At 42.8% G+C, this 18,965-nt stretch overlaps 1 protein-coding gene across 1 annotated transcript; it reads right to left on the bottom strand.

Moving 5' to 3' along the window:
- Nucleotides 1–4,818: 4,818 nt before the first annotated feature.
- LOC138268152 (chymotrypsin-like protease CTRL-1) lies at nucleotides 4,819–18,714 on the bottom strand. Its single transcript, XM_069217574.1, has 7 exons — nucleotides 18,584–18,714; nucleotides 16,022–16,125; nucleotides 13,477–13,556; nucleotides 12,695–12,773; nucleotides 10,005–10,185; nucleotides 8,809–8,942; nucleotides 4,819–5,199 (listed from the first exon to the last, which is right to left on the bottom strand). The coding sequence occupies exons 1-7, from the start codon at nucleotides 18,633–18,635 to the stop codon at nucleotides 5,038–5,040; spliced, it is 792 nt and encodes a 263-aa protein (XP_069073675.1). The 5' UTR covers nucleotides 18,636–18,714; the 3' UTR covers nucleotides 4,819–5,037.
- Between the last annotated feature and the right edge of the window lie 251 nt (nucleotides 18,715–18,965).

Genomic DNA, 18,965 nt, shown 5'->3' with positions numbered 1-18,965 from the left:
CCCCTTTTACCTCAATTTCCTGAACTTAAAATGAGATTCTTTTGGCATCAATAGTATCAGTGAATTTCAAGAACATGTCACAAATATTGATCCACTCCAAAAATTCTATAGCTTGGGCATGGTTACCCTGCCAAAATATTAGCACATTGTCAATGTATCTTCGTAACATTCTGATGTGCTTTTTAATGGGGTTGAATTCATTATATATGTAGTCTAATTGATAAACCCACAGACAGGCCTCAGAACCTTGCCACAACAACTGAAATCTGGAATGGGAGCTCTGAGCTAGAACACTGTGCCTTTAGCAGTGTCCTGCTACTGGCTGACATCAGTCCCAATCTGGAAGAATTTTATGAGGCAGAGGATTAGGAAGTCCACTCTTTAGGGTACAGAGCTACTGACAGGTGACAGGTATGGGAGGATACTGGAGCCCACTAAATCTCACAATACCACCTAGATTATGGAACTTAAAGATTCACTCGACCCTCCCAACTAGGGGTAGACATTATACATACTGACACTGACAATTAAATTAATCTATATTAGTCTGCTTTGGATCCCACCCTGCAGGACGTTATTGCCTTTCTTGATTTGATTGTTCTTGTGTGGCTCGAGGGCACTCACAGAGAGTATTTAGATGTTCAGAGGAGATCCTATAGTTGATACTTAGTATGCCCAGTGACAAGATCCCAGGGAGAGATGGCCTGTCAGCCCGATTTTATGAAGAACTTGCACCCATCCTGTCCCCCCCACCTACTGTTGCTCTTTGAATATGCCTGGGAGGCTTGATCTCCCCTGCATTAGCTCTAGGAGGTCCTCACTGTCACCATTTTAAAACCTGATAAACTTCCTGAACATTGTGATTCCTATGGGCCACTCTTCTATGTTGGCCTCACAAAGCATGCTTTGCTATAGTAGTCCTTGATACTGAAGGGAACTACTTTGTGTGGAGTGCTCATTGTGGTAGACCAGAATGCTGTCATTCATACTGACGTTAGCCAATGGCTAAAGTGGGCTTAGTCAGTGCCCCAAGCTGTATGCTTTAGTGGGTGGGAGAAGAATGTGAATGACACAAAAGACCAATGGATGTAGTGAGCTGACTAAAAGCCCCTATAAGGGAGCATATTATATAGACAATTTTAGCCAAATCAAAAGGTCTCCGCTAGCACCAGACCTTAATCAATATGCGGATTCTGTTCCGGTCTCCTGTATTTTTCTGCTGTGCAAGTTAATATATTTGTAACAACATGACCAGATTCCTTCCTAGCCAGTGGTTGACATACCCTGCCCTCCTCCCCCATGTCCTCTCCTACCCAGGGCAATGCCTTAAATGTTAGAAATGCAAAAAGAACAGGTGATGGACGGAATGCGGAACAGATCAAACATTCATCCCCAGTCACAGATCTGGGTTTAATCCATCAGTTTGTTTTGCTTGCCATGCCATTCCAGTTTGGGCCCAGCCATATGCAAATCAGTCTTGACCTTGTTCCCCTTGGGGAACTGCCCGAACTGCCAGGCCAGGACCTCCCTGGACCAGAAACAGGCATCCTCGGACCGGTTTCTTGGCTTCACCCTCTACAGCCAGGCTAGTATGAATCTGGTAGCATAGTGAACATGGGACCCACATCAGGGCATACCCTTCCAAATGTTAGAAAGGCACTGGCAGGGCACCCTGCACACACCCCCATGCAACTTGCTACTCACTTCACAGAACATGCATGGTTATGAGCTGTACTGCTGGTCCAATACTGTCAAACACTGTCGGAGTGTGAGTACTGGGCACTGCCATTGAAGACTGTAGGACAATTCTGTCCCAAAAATGTAGGCAGAGCATCATGGGGAACTGTAAACTGTCCCAGGAAACCTTCACCCTCAAAAAATGCCTGCCTCTCTGCCTTCCTCACTTTTTACAAATAGGGCGGAGCAATTACTGTGAGCTATGCCTCCCTTCCTCCATCCTCCTTTTTGTGAGGATGTATGAGGGCCTGGACAGCTGTCAACTGCCCAATGCAAATGTAGAGATGGAAGATGGACAGCTGTCAGCTGCCCAATGCAAATGTAGAAATGGAACATGGACAGCTGTCAGCTGCCCAATGCAAATGTAGAAATGGAAGATGGACAGCTGTCAGCTGCCCCACGGACTTGATATTCAGCCTCTTCTCGCTCTTGGGCATAGCAGGTGGAACGGAGGACAAATTACACCCCACGTTCTTGGACCAGACACAGGTTAGTTGCCGTGGTATGCTTCATCCATCCCTCTCGGGCACTGTAGAAGGGATAAAGGGTAAAAATGCGAGGGAACGGGTGTGGTATTTGAACTTCCTGAGTGAAAGGTAGAAACACCCTGGCTATTCACAATTAAAGACTCCAAACCCTGCTTATAGTAGACCAAATCAACAATGTATTTGCTTCTGATGAACCAAAAAGTGGGTTCCAAACATTTTCAGTTCCCACGCGTGTCTCCGGGGCATTCTGGGCCCCTGAGATTTTTGGGAGGTGTACCAGAGAACATAAAATAGGGGGAAAAGAGCACAGGAACAACTAAAGGGCTAATCCGTTATTACACCAGAAGTGAAGTTCGGAGAATGCCAGCATTTATGTAAAAAAGTACCCGCAGGCTCGTGATGGAACTTGTCAAGCGTTATGGTTTGAGGAAGAAAAGGCAACCACTCAATCATTTTGGAAAATCTTGAGCCAGCAAGAAACAGTTTTATTGCTTCCTCTCCACTCCTTACCTTTTATTTCCCAAGTAGTTGAGGTTGGGATAGGAGAGCATTCTGAGGCTCACATGGCACTTCATGGACCCGGCCCACTGTTGCCACCCTTAAATCCAGTGTGGGTGGAGCCTAAACTTTGGAAAGCAGGCTAGCAGTGGCGGATAGTAATTTTTGGAGGGAGGGGGCGTGCAGCACACTTACACTCATTTGTTCACACACATACGCACATCCATTCACAACACTCATCAACATTCAAACAAACACGCACGCACCAAACATTCATTTAAAAAACACACACACTTACCTTCCGCTCGAAGGTCCCAGGAGGGTTGTCTCAACTTCATCACACCGTGGGATGGGGTCAGTGAGACTGCTGACCCCGTCCCACTCTGTGACGAGGTGTCACTGATTGACACTCGCCCTGGGGGCTTCAGGGCTTAAACCTGAAGAGCCCAGGTCGAAGTCAATGGGTGACGGTTCCCCTCGTCACCGAGGGGAAGGGCCTCGAGGCACCTTTGCTGAGCTAAGGAGGTCACACCCATAGGAGCTGTGACCTCTTCATCCCAGCAAAGTTCAGCTCAGACAGCCAGGAGTCTGGGCAAATCGCGCATGTCTCACTCCTGGCTGCCTGAGCTGAACATGAAGAGTGTCTGTCAGGTTAACCTTTGTTCTGCCTGACAGGTACGCTTCATGAGGGGCAAAAGGGGAGATGGCGTGGCCCCTCCGCCCTAAAGGACGGGCTGGGCTGCAGGCTAGACTTTGCATGTTGGTGTGACATCTTCTGCTCCTGCCTGCCATTAAGGATCCTCAGCCATTTTGCTGCCACTCCCAGTCACCTTTAGGAGTAACCCTATTTTTGGATTGTGGTGTGACTTGATTACTTCATAATTCTGTATTTTCATGAATTAGACTTTACTATATCAGGTCTTTAAGGTTTTTGATGGAAAAATATTGTACAATGGTTACATTTCTGGATCCAGGACATAGTTCTAATCAAGTACCTCCAACCGGACTAAACTTTGTGGTACTGGGCAAATGTATTTTTCTGTATGTACTTCATTTGTCTTAGTTGACAGGAGTGAAGTGGTTAAAACAAGAAGGCAATCAGTATTTAATTATATGCAGATTAATTTAGTGTTTTTATTGAGAGGTAAATCCATCGGGGAAGTACATAAAGGAAAGTGCATATCACAACTCATGGAGTCAATCAGAGGTGCCTGGTATGTAAAGGCCCAACCGCCAAACTATACTCGTGGTAGGGCTCTAAATTTCTTGCATTCTGTGCTCCTGTTATATTTTCGTGTCTGATACTTCTACATTAGATCTGTTTAATCAAAGAGCCCTGCACTAAATTACATCCTTCCAGTGACTATACTGCAATTGTTCTAGGGCTGTGTAAAAGTAGCAAAGAGGAACTTCACCAATCCTTACTGAAACTGCACCAGCTTGAAGACGGTAAAGGTTTCTTAGCATATGCAAAATCCTGAAACAAGTAGGTTTGGGTAGAAGAAAACATTTCCCAACTCTACTTTTTTGCAAGAGAATTTTCTCGCAAGAAAGGTATTCCCATAAGAATTATCCTATTTTTTTGATACCTTACAAAACTTTGCAGCAGAATTATTATTCTGCATACTATATTCCCATCATGTATACTACTTTCCAGTAACAGAAGCCACCTACAGTTCTAAGATGTGTCAAATTCCTATCACTGGTGTATATAATCAAATGAAGTCTCTTTCACTCCTACGTTGATGTATTTGCAGCCATCATGCTGATGTTATTGACCTCATTTGCTGTAATGGACTCTCATTGATTTTGGCCTCATTGATCTCATGCATTCCAAATGGACCTCACTCATTTCCACATCATTTGATCAAATCACACCAATGAAGTCTAAAGTGCCAATCCTTCTCATATCATCGGTCTCACCCACTCAGCTGGAGACTCACTCACTTGAAAATATTAGTTTTACTCGCTAGTATGGCATTACGCTTCTAAAAGTGACTACTTGCATACATATATTTAATTTAGGTGCTCAAATGGCTTTGATAATCCGGCCCTATGTTTTTAATCAGAAATGATAGATGACTGCAAAATTAAATTTGTTTCCAACAATTAGAATTTAATTGTCATTGTTCCTTATTGTACAGTAAATAAAAGTATCACGTGAGTCTTGATTGTGGAAGAAAGACTGAAGAACTGCTTCAACTGACACCGATTGTTGCATTTCTGGCTATTTGTGAAAGCACTGCGTTTCTGGTGTTTCAAAGCCATGGTGTGATATGTGATTCTCTATTCCTCACGTCTCACTCTTGTTTCTTTAGTTGGAGGCAACAACTCTGTCGATCCAGCTACGCAGGTAGGTCACACGGGCATACATGGCAGGTGCCCTCACATTACAGTTTTGTGTTCCCCAGGAGACAATGCCAATGAGGTTCCAGGCTGATCCTTTCTGGCACACCAAGGGGCCACCAGAGTCACCCTGCAATAGAAAACAAGTTGTTAGCTATTTTTAAATTGACCACTTTTGAACTGTGATGAGAGAAACGTAGATTCTCCTGGACTGTATTCCACCAAAATATCGACCACAGAATATTATGGAACCAAAATAGCATAGAAAAATATTGTGGACAAAAGTAAAGTAAAGTATAGTCAAAGTAAGTTTACATAGATAAGCATAAGTTTAATTAATTTCACTACACATATGTGTACCTTTACAATATATATATATATCATCAAGTTATTTAGAAGGGGAGTTAAGAATAGTAAATATATACGTAACTAAACACACCTTCTCGATATTTTGGTCCTCTATATTCAGACCTCTACGTTTTCAGCCCTCAATATTTTTGGCCTCAATAGTCTGTCATACAGGCCTCCTGGACAATTTGTGGTACAGTGAAATGCTGTTTGCATGAAGTCGAAGTAGGTATTGTTATCTGTGTGAGTTTCACACCAATAGAAAATCAAAAGTCTCTCCAGCAAAGAATGAAACGTGGGTACTTATTGTGTTTGTTCCCTAATTCTTTCCAAAGTGACTTATATGAATACATTTAGTTTACTGAATGAACATCACATGTTACAAACGTCTCTGATGTTCATGGAGTTTTCTCAACGGTCATCTGGGTCATAAGGACTTCCAGTCAATCAGCCATGTTTTACAAGGCAGTTCTGCAAGGAAGTGATGCCAGCAGGAGTGGCAATAAATATCACTGCTAGATGGGACTTCAAACCTGATGTTATTTGCATCGGCCTCATGGCCACACAATTGTCTTCTCCAATGGGAGGCACCAGTAGCTTTGTCATCAGTGACACCATCTTCCCCCATGTCTAAATAAGGTGGGGGAAGGCTGAGGTTGACGTACAGGATACCCATTGTTTTAGCAGGTGTCTTAACAGTTCCCATACCTCAAGAAACCTCTTAGTCTTTCAAAAGTAAGGTGTTGCTTTTAAGGACGTTGAGACTGCACACAAGTGCACTTAAAACGCCTACTTTAAAACAACGTTTTAACAGAAATCATAGTTCTGCAAATAACTAGCGCTTGGAGCAAATAGTGCCTGATTGTTAACGGTAGAAACAAACCCAACTCACTTTAATGCAGTACTTCTTACATACTTTAGAATGTCACTGAAAACAAAAGGCTCAGAAAAATCTGGTGCTATGCGGTGTAAAACGTGAAATGCCTCATTTAAAGTTCGGCAGAAGGATACTTCATCACAAATGTGGTGGATGTCCTGTCAGTCATTTAAAAACTGCATTATAGCTTATGGCACTTCCAATACAGCACACAAGATATCTGTCACATTTGAGGGTATACTCCATTCGCCAGACTCTAAATATAGCTTTAGGAATTGCTCTCTAAAAAGACATAGGTGGTCGACCGCCAGGGGTAATGTAGCGTCCGTACCGCCAACAGGCTGGCGGTACGGAGGCCCTTATTATGACTGCGGCGGTAGCGCCGCGGTCGCACCGCCGGGGCCGGCGGTTTCCCACCATTTTAGCCCCGGCGGTGATAATCCGCCAGGGCAGCGCTGCCCTGGGGATTATGACATCCCTTCCGCCAGCCTGTTTCTGGCGGTTTGCACCGCCAGGAAGAGGCTGGCGGTAAGGGGTGTCCTGGGGCCCCTGGGGGCCCCTGCACTGCCCATGCCACTGGCATGGGCAGTGCAGGGGCCCCCTAACAGGGCCCCGGCCAGCTTTGCACGACGGGTGCAACTGCACCCGTCGCACGGCCGCAACACCGCCGGCTCCATTAGGAGCCGGCTCCTATGTTGCGGCCTCATCCCCGCTGGGCCGGCGGGCGTAAACTTGGTTTGCGCCCGCCGGCTCAGTGGGGATGTCGTGATGGGGGCCGCGGGAGTGCGGCTGCATTGGCGGCCGCACGGCGGTTAATGCCGTAATGACCCCCATAATGTGTTCAATATTTCATTGTATACCTGAAAACATTTTTGGAAATAGAAAAAGTATTTGCCATGTGTGCTTTGTTTAGGACCTGTGGAAGATCCTAATGGCTCATTCAGGCTAACCTTGTAACTCTGGTTCACTTCCTTCATGATATCACCGGACGGCTCTTAGTGCTGTGGCCTCCTGTGGCCGTGACTAGGAACCTAGCAACACGTGTAGCCTCCTTTGCTTCCTGCCAGGCCTGTAGTACAGCTTCACCCCAACTCTGTCATCGATTAAAATTATTTCATTACTCTGCCATATTTCACCCCACTTCAAGATCTCATGGGCAGAGATAACCAAAAGGGTCCTACTTTGCTGAACCTATGCTACCCCTTGAGGATCTTTAGAGACTCAGAGTAGAAAGACTCTAGTCATCAAAATCACTGATATAAGGTCACTGAATTAAAACTGAACAAGGTGTAAGAAAGCCTGACAATGCTGTGAGGCCTGAGTGATGGTGTCTGAGTTTGACTATGTGGCACCATTTTTGCTGGGTTAAAGGAGAGAAGAGAATGTCGGGGTAACTCACTGCGATCGAAGTTTATTTTATTTTAAAATCTGGAGAGACGTCAAGAAACATGCCATGATGTCATTAAACACATGGAATAAAGTTGTGTTGATACCATGAGAGTGAGAAGATGATCATGGGTGGAATGATAAGTTACAGGATTGGGTGCGGGAGGCAATCTGTTACAAACATTGCTGCAGCTGTTCTATGGTCACTTTTTCCTGAGATTTTTGTTGCAATCATCAGATTACCAGCCGAGTGATAGTTTTCTACCAGACCTTGGTCAAGGAGATTTGTTTTTTCCAGTAGACTGAAGGCTGTGTTTACAGATATTGGTCAAAGTGATGGGATTTTTCTAGTATACTAAAGGCTGTGTTTATAGGTATTGGTGGTGTGACTTTGTTTGACTGACTTATAAGAAAGGTGTTTGTGTGATATGTAAGATGTGGCGTATTTGAAGAGGCTTAATGGGAAAACTGAAACGGATTTCTGTTATTGTGAGACTGTACAGGAGAGGTCAGTGAGAGTGTCTTCATTCTACGAGAGTGTCACGTATTTTTTATTATCAAGCTGTGGTGTGTCAGTCATAACAACTCTGGAGGATGACTTTGCTAGTGAAATTACAACTCTCGAAAGACTTTTAGGAGGATTAAAAGGTTAAGTACCTCTCTCCATGAAATAGTGCATATCTCTGAATGTTCTTCTTAATATTTATGCAGTGTAGTCCTGTTGCCTTGACTTGTCCTGATGGCCATTGGATTTTCTCCTTTGTTTTAATTAGGAGTGGTCACGCTATAGGAGGATGATAGCTCAATAAACCAGTCTTTTTCTTTTTCATGGTGTCTACATGCTGAATGCATGAGGGTGCATATGTTGAACCCAGCATGACCATTGTAATGTTTCAAATCCATCACCAAGGTGAATTGATAGTGTGGTTGAGAGTACATTTTAACAAATGCCATGCAAGGTAAATGATGTACATTCCCAACAATAAGTTGAGGCATTTTATTGTATGATAGCCTTAGGTCAGCGTACATCAGAACTCCCTGGGGCTCCATTGCGTCTACCAAGAGCCCATTAATCATTCAACATGTGATAAGATACTATGTAATGATCACATGGGACATCTACTGTACCTGGCAGGAAGAGACCCCCGATGCCCCAGCACAGATCATGGCTTCAGTGATCTGGGTGCCCCAGTATTGCTTGCACTGAGTTACTGTGACCAGTGGAAGTGCCACTTGCTGCAGCCGGGCAGGACTTGCGTTGGCTGTAAAGAAAACAAAAAATAGTCGATAGATATTGAGTACTTTTCTAGTTTGTAAAAACATCAGTCAATCAAACGTAAGGGTGCAAATGGCATGGTCTCAGAGAGACAGCAAGGCAAACTCAGGTGAGGTGTTTTATGTTTCAGTACACCTCTTCCAGTAGCAGTGATTTCAAAACAGTATTGCAAGCATTAAATTGGTCATTGTGATGGAAATCCTACCCAAGGCTGTCTGCAGGCTGCTAGCATGGTTTGCTATGATGAGGCCAGCTTTACACTCGGAAGACACCGGATTTTGAACACTAGATGTGTCCCTGTGGTGAGGTCCATGGCGGGGTACTATAGAACAAAGATGGTGGCTATCTACAAGGCACACTCTATCTCGTTAGTGGAGTGGCTGGAATGCAGGAGTAGTTTATATCACACTTCCGTCCCAAGAAGCAAGAATAGGGGTGTAAGCAGGTTTGACATGCCAGTACACAAGTCAAAGATGTGCATTATGGGTGACTGGGAAAGTAAAAACAATCACATGTAGCCTGAGTCACAGGTAGAACCACGCTATTTGGCTAAATGCCTCACTGCAGTTCTAAAAGCTCTGACAGAGATTCACAGGGGTCAGCATATACTAAGGCCCTTATTTTTACTTTTTTAGCGCCGCATTTGCGCCGCTTTTTGACGCAAAATCGGCGCAAACTTACAAAATACAATTGTTTTTTGTAAGTTTGCGCCGATTTTGCGTCAAAAAACGACGCAAATGCGGCGCTAAAAAGTATAAATACGGGCCTAAATACTTCTATTTCCCAGGTGAAACCTATTCTTAGGATGACAAGCCATCTCAGAAGACAGACCCTCTAGGGCATAGTGTTATGGTTTCCCTCTTGTGTAATAATGATGTTGCCATAGACTGGTGTCCACTCAACACAAGAGGTCTTGAGAAAGGCCCACCTGTACTATTCCGCATCTATGATGTCAACAAGGTAGTTGTGTGAATCGCAGGTGCAGAGATGTAGTTCATGAGAAAACTTAACACAGTTTCTTTATACTGATATGACGCTAAGTACTTACTAGTGCCACTTGTGCGTCCCCAGCCGGTGGTGACACACTTGATCCCCTGTGGGAGAACATCACTTGGTTCTGCTAGACACACGGGTGAAACACGTGAATTCAGAGTGGCTGGAGAGGAGAGCTTCAGCAGGGTGATGTCATTGTTCATGGTTCTGGGGTTCCAGTTGGGGTGAGTGACGGTCTGATAGAGAGAGCAAAGCAAGGGTTGGTAGTCAGTCAGGGTTATAACATGGAAGAGCAGTACTCTGACCTCTATCACATGAGTATGTGAGCTTATTAGAAACCCCATTGAAGCAGTCTGTATGTTGCTTGAAGGTAGGGACCAGTGATCACTGATCAGTCACCTGCTATAAAACAGTAACAATAGAAGCTTTCATGCCTAACATCACCCTTGCTGCTCGATTTATGAGGGAAATGGTACTTCGGGTGAAACACTCTTTGATTTGTCAAAGAGAGCGAGGGCGCATCTAAAGAGGTGTTTCATGTCAAGTCTAATCGGGTCATTAAATCATCACGGGTAGGCATTAACCCAACAGGTCAGCGCACATGAGATTGTAATGTACTAGGGAACGTGCTGTACCTTCAGAAAATTTGCATCTCGAAACTTTGACAGCATCGCAGGTGAAGTATGTGCAGTTCTGCATATTTTTATCTCGTGTGGTCTCTTCTTTCTATGAAAATGTGTAGCAACTAAGAGGAAATCGTGCCTCTAGCAATTAATGGTTGGGTGAAAGAGGGTGTTTTTTCGGATAAAATCTGGAGCAAGACATTTCAGTAGATGTTGTCTTAAATACTTTAGAAGACAGTCCTACCACAGGATATGGGGACTCTTTTAGTATCCGAAAAAGCAATGTGTTCAGTAACCAAGATATATATATAAGTCCAAGATATAAGCAAAAGGAGACAAATCACACCCATATCTTTGCGTTGTGTGAAAGCATCTAAACACTGTGACAAAATACTGGTGAACCGCTAAAATGAAGCTCACCCTCTAGAGGCCAGTCTTGTACTTTTGTATACAAATGATGCGATTGGCTTACCTTCCAGTAAACAAACAGCACACAAAAGAGGGTTTCCGTTTGTTGGCATAGAGACTAGAAAACGTAATAGGACATTCATGCCTCCACATTCAATTTAAATTTATTTTGTTGTAGTAAAAGGGAAATCTGAAGGTTTAAATTACTTTAGCTGTCATGCCTTCACTTTGATGGCTCTTGGTCTAAGGTCTAAAACCGTTGAACTTAGGCCCAGATTTAAGAGGGCCTAGTGCCATACTAACGCACCATCAGCATCATTTTTTATGTTAATGTGGCGTTAGAAGGCCCAAAACACGGCACCATATTTACAAAATGGCACGATGCATGCATTGCGCCACTTTGTAACCCTTTGTGCTACATTATGCCTGTGACAGGCATAATGTATGCAAAGAGGGTGTTGCCCCGTTAGGGGGGCAAAAAATGGCACAAAGAAATCTAAGAGATTTCCTTGTACCATTTTTTCAGCACTTTTAACACCTGCTCAGAGCAGGCATTAAAAGGAGGCTTCCATTGGTTTCAGTTGGGTTCTGGGTGCTTTTCAGGATTACCGTCAACATTTCTGATGCTAATCCTGCAAAGCGCCAGACTAGTGTAAAAAATTCAGACACTAGTACCCCTAACTATCGCCATGATGCACTGTATTTTAAATATGGCACACACATGGTGGCGTTAGGGGGCGCTAAGGGGCGCAGGGAAAGTGGCGCTGCACTAGTTGCACTGCCACTTTTCATAAATCTGCCTCTCATTATTTGCTTATGCCCCAGCTTAACTGATGTGAAAAGGAAATATTTAAGATTTATCTTCAGGGATTCAGGTCGTGGAACAGTTTGTGACGCTATGTTCATGATCAACTATATTTTATTACTGCAGTTAAAATTTTAACTTCTTCATGCATACATTTAGCTACTTACCTTGTTCTTATATAATGTTGGGTTATTTTTTTTATTTTATATTGTTATTATAAGACTGTGAATAAAAGTTTTTAGCTTCTACATAAACTTGGCCAGCCAATGTTATTTCCTTATTGACGTGTTATATTGTAAACGATTTATGATCTATACAATAAATGTATACCATACCAAGCCTCCACAGCAGAGAGACAGGCAGGCACCTACATTTGAAGAACATAGAAGGAAGTGTAGACACAAAATAATTGGAAGTCATTTGCATAGAAGTGTGACTTTTAGAGGAAAGTATGATAAAGTATAAATAGGAAAATAAAAAAATGCATATTCATGGTAAAATCTTTTCTCTAGAAACATGATAAACGATTGCCCTTGTCAGTGCTTGTTTTTAACCCTACGTCTGCGGACACTTTTGTCATTTTATGTCATTGTCTTTCTACTTATAAACATCACATGTACAGTAATGAGAAGTTACCATCCAGCTTTTCCCCTGGCTTTCAGTGAGATAGTGCTCACATTCCGAAGACATTACCATCAAGCCTGGAAGTCCTGAGACACAACATGAACCTAAATTGCTTGCATGTGAAAAGGTAAATGGTCCAAAACATATTTTATGGCGTACATGCAAAACTTCCAGTGCATGCTGTAATTTACTCCACTTCATGGTACTTACATGTCACCTGCACCATGCTCACAGCATTGATGCTGTGCCTCATGCAGTCTGAAATTCAAAGGTACTTTGACTCACCAAGGCAATGGACTTGACTTGAATCTGCTCAGCATTTGAGGAACGGTCGTGTTCACCAAGGATAACCCGATGGTTGCGACTGTCAGCAAGAAAGAAGGATGTAGTTTCAAGGCACATCATCAGTCTCACAAACCTCTCCCTTTTCCCCTCTCCTCCCCAGCCAGTCAAATGTCAATCAGAACATAGTTACATTTTAAAGACCAAGCTGAGTTACTAACGCATTGATGAGTGGTCCCCTTCAAACCCTTTTCCACTTTTGTTGGCCACCATATGGTATTGTTGTACAAGTTTTATTGAGCCCTGGCCAAAGACCAAAGGTTGCTAGAACCATACATCTCCAACTTGTGTGCTGAAGTTCTGGTTTTGAAGATCACATAAGTTCCCTCAACACATTACTATTTCTGTTCCTTTGAATTGTATTTATTTGTTGCAACTGTTCCTTGGGTCCCTTTAAGATAATGGGTGCCCCAACAACCAGTGGCTGTTAATCACATTAGGATATCTGATCAAGAAGATAAACAGTTGGGGCTGGAGCCAAATTATTTTAATAATTTCACATACTCTGTGACCTTGAGTACATTACTTGATGTTCCAATTTCTCTATTGTTTGTGGAAAGGTTGCCTGTGCTAGCTTTAGGTGAATTAAAAAAAGCATCATCCATTCATGCCAATGACTGGAATCTGGAATGAAAGATAGCACTGGGCCATGACTATCATGTTTACATTGTTTCACATTAAATTCTCCCTCCCTTAATCTTGCTGTCTTTTCAGTAGGCACTTACTTCACATTGCAGTGAGCAGCTGTGACGACCCAGTACTGGCTGATAAGGGATGCACCGCAGAAATGGAAACCACTGCCATCCTGAGGGGTAATCGAGAGAAAGAAAGTACATGAGTAGGCTCAGGTGCCTGTCATTGAAGACACAGAACAAGAAAGAGTATCTCAGAAGGGTCAGCAAGGAGGGTGCTATCGTCAAGGGACTATGAGTGACATTAAAGATAACACAAGATTAATTCTTGTCATTTGCTCTGCAACTAGGAGCACCTAAGGGAACAATCTACATCCTTCCCTCGACACCTTCATCCACAAACATTTTCTTTCACCCTCATCCCAAACGTCTTGCAATGCTTTTCTCACTCCCTTGCCAATTCTTCCTAGTCAAGCAGATCCACCTTTGACTTCAGTTCATGGATTGATGCCACTGATACACCTCTTGGCGAGCATTGATATTTGCTCATCCCATTATCACTGCTACCACATCGCTTTCCCTATCCACATCCAGAAACCCATATGCAAGCCTATTGCTCTCCCAGGAAGCTTACCCAGGCATCCTCAAGCCTACACGTGATATATGTTGCATATTTCATGATTACAAAGAGAAATTCGGTCTAACAGCTTCACAGTTCGTAGCAAATGTAGGAGTTCTGGGAGAGGGTTGGTAGAGATGGAAATGTTTATCAGAAGTGCCTCAGATACACAAGGTTCAGCGAGTTGTGTATGACCTTGGTGAATGATTACATCAAGTTACAATGGCATGTGTAACTCAAAGCCAGTGCAGATACGTAAATGTATTCTTTAGCAACAGGAATGTCAGAGAAACCGTAATGATGGGCATGAACATAAGTGGCATTGGTATCTGAGGACATGATGCTCATGAGAGTACAAATAAACATTGCCACTGCATTATGGGTACAACGCATCAGTAACCTATTCGGATGGGCTCAACCATCCTGCATTTTTCTGACAGTTTGGGAAACCCAAGTGTAACTTTCTTCCTTCGAGGAGTATGCAATAGGTTTGGTGTTTTGCCAGCTGATCGGTATCTGCCTAATTATTATTGCAGGCAATACCAACTAGCACTTGCTGTAGATGTGCTTGGTGGGTCTCTTACCCAGAGTCGAATGAGATTGATATTTTAAGCACAGGCCCTAATATGTAAACTCAGCCGTGTTTCTGGCAAAAAGAGAATAAGCTGAAGCTTGAAAGCTAGTAATGGCAAGTTCTAAAAAAAGTTAGCAGCTGGAAATACATGACAGTGGTGCTATGGGCCTTCAAGGTGCACTTAACTAGCCCTTAGCAATCTAGAGAAACCTGGAATCGGGTGTTTTGATAGTTGTGCATAAGTCTAGTGTCTTTTGGTGATAATCACCCCCAAACCTCCAAACATTGAACACTACAGACCATGCCAAAGGTTTTGAAATCCACGTATGCCGCCTCTGCTTTCCAGCCGTCAAAACAGTTGTGACCTAATCATAAACTCATTTTAGAATTACATCAGAAAATGTAATGCCTAAAAACATCAATATTCAACAGAGTCAAGAGACCCTGAACTCAGCAACACCCTCTCTTTTGATGGCTTTACCACCCTCCAGCTCCCTAAGGACATTGCCAAGAAAGTTCTCTAGGACTTCAGACTCTACCAGCCCTGGGAATCAGATCATGTTACTGCTACTGAAGGACAACACTGACCTACTAGTCCAGTGGCTGCAATTAGGAGTTCCTAACTCACATATAGTTGTATCCCAGAAACCTACTAGGAATCAGTTTTTACTCCTTTCCTGGTGAGATCTAAATCTCATTAAAATAAACCCAAAGGGAAAATATCCGTTTATTTGTTGCTCCTCAGGGCATTCAAAATACGTTAAAATCAGTCTTCTCCCAGCTTTGACACTTCATAGAATCCTGCCACAAATACCTCTCTTGTGAGTAAGTTTAAGACTTACTTCGTTGTGCAGTTAAGAAAGCTTTCATCGCCATCTGGGATATAATCTAGGCCACAGCAGGCAGGACCTATATTTGATCATCCTGTTTCCAATGTTGTGTCACTATCCTCCTGGAATACTTAGTGTCAGCATCTGGTTTCACTGGTACTCATGTGCATATTTCTACTAAATATCAAAAGTACCACTGGAATATGTTTCAGAATGCCAGACCTTCTACTCGACTACTTGTGGACCCTGCATTGGTTCCTGGTTAAGGAAATGATTCATCTTAAACTATAGTTTTTCCTCTGGCATACGCTCCTCTTTCATGCCCAGATTTGAAAAGCATAACATCACCCGTACATCATACAGTTCAGCCAGCCACTGCTCAGTGTTAGGTTCATTATCTAGGTTGGTGACCTAAGAAAAAAGACCATTGGTGGTTCCAGAAACATAAACCCCGAAACTGCAACCTCTAGCTTCCAGGACCAAGCAAGACACGTGGCATTCAGAAAGTCAAATGTCTAATTTGCTAGGACGCGTCAGGGCCTTATTTGCACAACTCATAATGTATTAGTACACGTTGATGGGGAGAGACCACACAAGGCAGTAAGTGTGAATTACCTGAAGGGACACCTGCCAGGGCCAGGATCCAGGCACCGCAGTCTCGCCGTTCACTATTCTGTTGTAGTTGCTCACTTTTGGTGGGATGGCGGGAACTCCACAGCCTGCAAACAAGAGGAACGTTTTAATGTGTCTATGGAAAAGGGTGAAGTGAATGTTTTCTCAGACACTGAAAGGTGGAATAAGACTGTGGGAGGGAAAATCATTTAAACACATATGAATTTATTTACACATAGGATATTGCACTTTGTATAATTATATATGCAGAAATGTCTCCATATGCTTACATTTTTTAAAATTCTTTTACCTAATTATACCTGCAAACGTGCGGCTACAGAGGGTTTCGTTGTACTCTCTGTAAAAAACTTTGAATACAAAAAATTCGAAAATTGGCGCCCATGCAAGGCCGTACTCCTGCAAATGCAGATTGTTAACATTTTTAAAGATTCAAGCCCTTAAAATTGTACCCATTCAACTTTCCTCCTGTTGCTTTGTCTGCAGAATACCTAAAAATCTTCACCTGTGCCGCTGCAATTGGACTGAGGAATGAGCCACAGTTTGAAAATGACTTTTTTCTCATTTTGCCCGATTTCTCTAAATAACAGCGTTCTACGGGATGTTATTTTCTAAAAGACTTATATTAGACAGAGAACAATCAGGGCATAACTTTTTAATTTAACAATCCTAGCACCAACCTTCAAGTTATTTCGCAGCTTAAACTAATAATTTTTTTTTTTTCAAAACGTCTGAAAGTTTAAAAATGTTTAATTAAACATCTCGATCATTTTGAACGCCTAAAATCCAGATTTTTTTTTTTAAACACCTGGATAACTTCAATGAAATGTATTAATAATTGTAAACGTTTACAACTCATAAGTAATAACTTAACTAACAGTCATACTTGTTCACTATCGTTTTAGAGGTATAGAACTATTGCAACATTTTATGTGGTATATATTTTTCACCTTTTTTTTTTATTAATTAACATTCTTCCACCACTCTCTAATAACTTTTAGCAAATAGTAACAGTTAATTTATTACATATATTGCACCAATTAGGGTGCGATTTAGCACAAACTTTACAAGATTGCATTGATCGCACCGGTGCAAATGCAATTTGGAACAGCGAGCGTTACAGAATGCATTTATTGTACAGATTATTCAGCGCAAATTTCGTTTTTTTACACTTTTAGGTGATAGAAAAGTATTCCTCTTTTTTTATACCTCCAAACTACATTTTTAAATTTAAGTAAACACATGGGCACTCCTGATTAGATGTTATAAACATGTGGCTACCTCATGTAATTTGTGTCTCCTAGATTTTTGGTACCTGTATCTTTGGTGCCAGTGATCGATTTCACTATGGCCGCTTTGAAATGAAATCCTTCTGATCACTCAACATATATCATACTAGCCCTAGGCACATTGACCTATCCAAGTACTTCAGACAATGCTTGTTCTGTCCTCTGCACGTGTGGTTAGCAAAGGGGACACATTGTAATAACCCTCATAGAGATTCTGTAAAGAAAACTTCTCCCCTTGGTACGTTCATGCCCTTGAGGTGACCTCCACTTTTATCACCACCATATGCCCTGAATGCTGACTGTCCCCTTTTATTCCCATTAGCTCTGCACACTGCAACCAATACTCATCACTCTATGGACTACTCCATTGCGACTTATAATGCGTTTTGACTTTTCTTATTGCTGGTCCTTTAGCTTATGCTCAGAATAATGTCTTCCGTTTCTGCCTCACTCTCGGTATTCCACCCCCAACCAAGTGCACCATGGAGTGACTATGCGGGCGTCAGTATAATCAGTACATCTTGTTACTGTTGTCCATGTCTTCAGCCATCAATTCTCCAGCTATCTCTGCCTCCTTTCTTGTGTGCCACCCACCCAAGCTAAGCACTTTATTATATAAAGAGAAGAATTCATCCCTCTAAGGCCTCATTATGAGTGGCCGATGGAAGATGTGATGATTATTCCATAAAACGGAGATACAGATTTAACAGCTGCAATAACTAACATCTACTACAAGTTCTGCCCTTCCAAATGCAGCATAACATGCGGATTGTAGTCTGTTACTTGCCAAACCCCACATGCACCAGTATTCACCGGCCCTTATCGCAGAAATGTACCTAGGAAAAAATTGAAGGGGATGTGCTAATTGCTCAGGAACCTGGAACTCCAATCCCTGTGCAAACAGTAGTTTGCACAGGAAATGGAAAATAACTTTGTTATTCGTAATGATGACCTCGGTCACTGTCTATCTTGACCCCAGTATGCATCCATTGTGCAGATTATTTTTATGAGATTTCCGTCTTCAACAGCCGTTCTCTCTCAGAGTTCCCAGCTTTTCTCTGCATTGTCGCTAGTTTGCGTTCTTCACACTTGTATCAAGTGGGAACCAGAAATCAGAAACGGAATAAGCATTCTGTTTGAAAGTCAGAGGCAGCGGGGATTTTGGAACGTAGACGGTAACTGACCCAATCCCCCAACACACCTGCAAAGACAAACTCACCCCACTCATTTCCATCCACCAAACACGAGCCAAACCTACCATATGTGCTGCCAAGCAGGGCCAAGCCGACGAGAACCAGAAGTGCCGCCATGTCTGCTCCTCAGTACCAAACTAGTACCTGTTCTCTGCGAGCCGCCGTTTTTATAGAGCTGAGGCCTGCCGCTCTCCTTCATTGTCTCCTCACTCTAACAAGGTCATTCGTTTGCTAAGGCTATTTTCCACAGACCTTGAGTAGGAATGCACCCAATTTAGACATTGATTTGAAGAAATGTGTTTCAGCTCTGTTTTTTCCCACTGGTTCATTTCTGTGGAGACGCTCAATGGCCGTGAGCAGACATGTGCTTTGCGTCCTCGCTCAAGTCACATGCGCGGCTCACCACCACCAGCGTAGGTACAGATAAACAACAGCTGATAACAGGTT

This window comes from Pleurodeles waltl, chromosome 12 (assembly GCF_031143425.1).
Source record: "Pleurodeles waltl isolate 20211129_DDA chromosome 12, aPleWal1.hap1.20221129, whole genome shotgun sequence".
In the NCBI taxonomy this organism is placed as follows: domain Eukaryota; kingdom Metazoa; phylum Chordata; class Amphibia; order Caudata; family Salamandridae; genus Pleurodeles; species Pleurodeles waltl.
The sequence above is the reverse complement of the archived record's forward strand: the minus strand, read 5'-3'. Positions and strand labels throughout refer to the sequence as shown.

Coding starts and splice junctions, on each gene's coding strand:
- LOC138268152 (XM_069217574.1), bottom strand. CDS start 18,635: ATGGCGGCACTTCTGGTTCTCGTCGGCTTGGCCCTGCTTGGCAGCACA. Junction 8,943..10,004: donor GGGACGCACAAGTGGCACTA/GTAAGTACTTAG, acceptor TTTTCTTTACAG/CCAACGCAAGTCCTGCCCGG. Junction 5,200..8,808: donor CGGGGGTCTCTTCCTGCCAG/GTACAGTAGATG, acceptor TTTCTATTGCAG/GGTGACTCTGGTGGCCCCTT.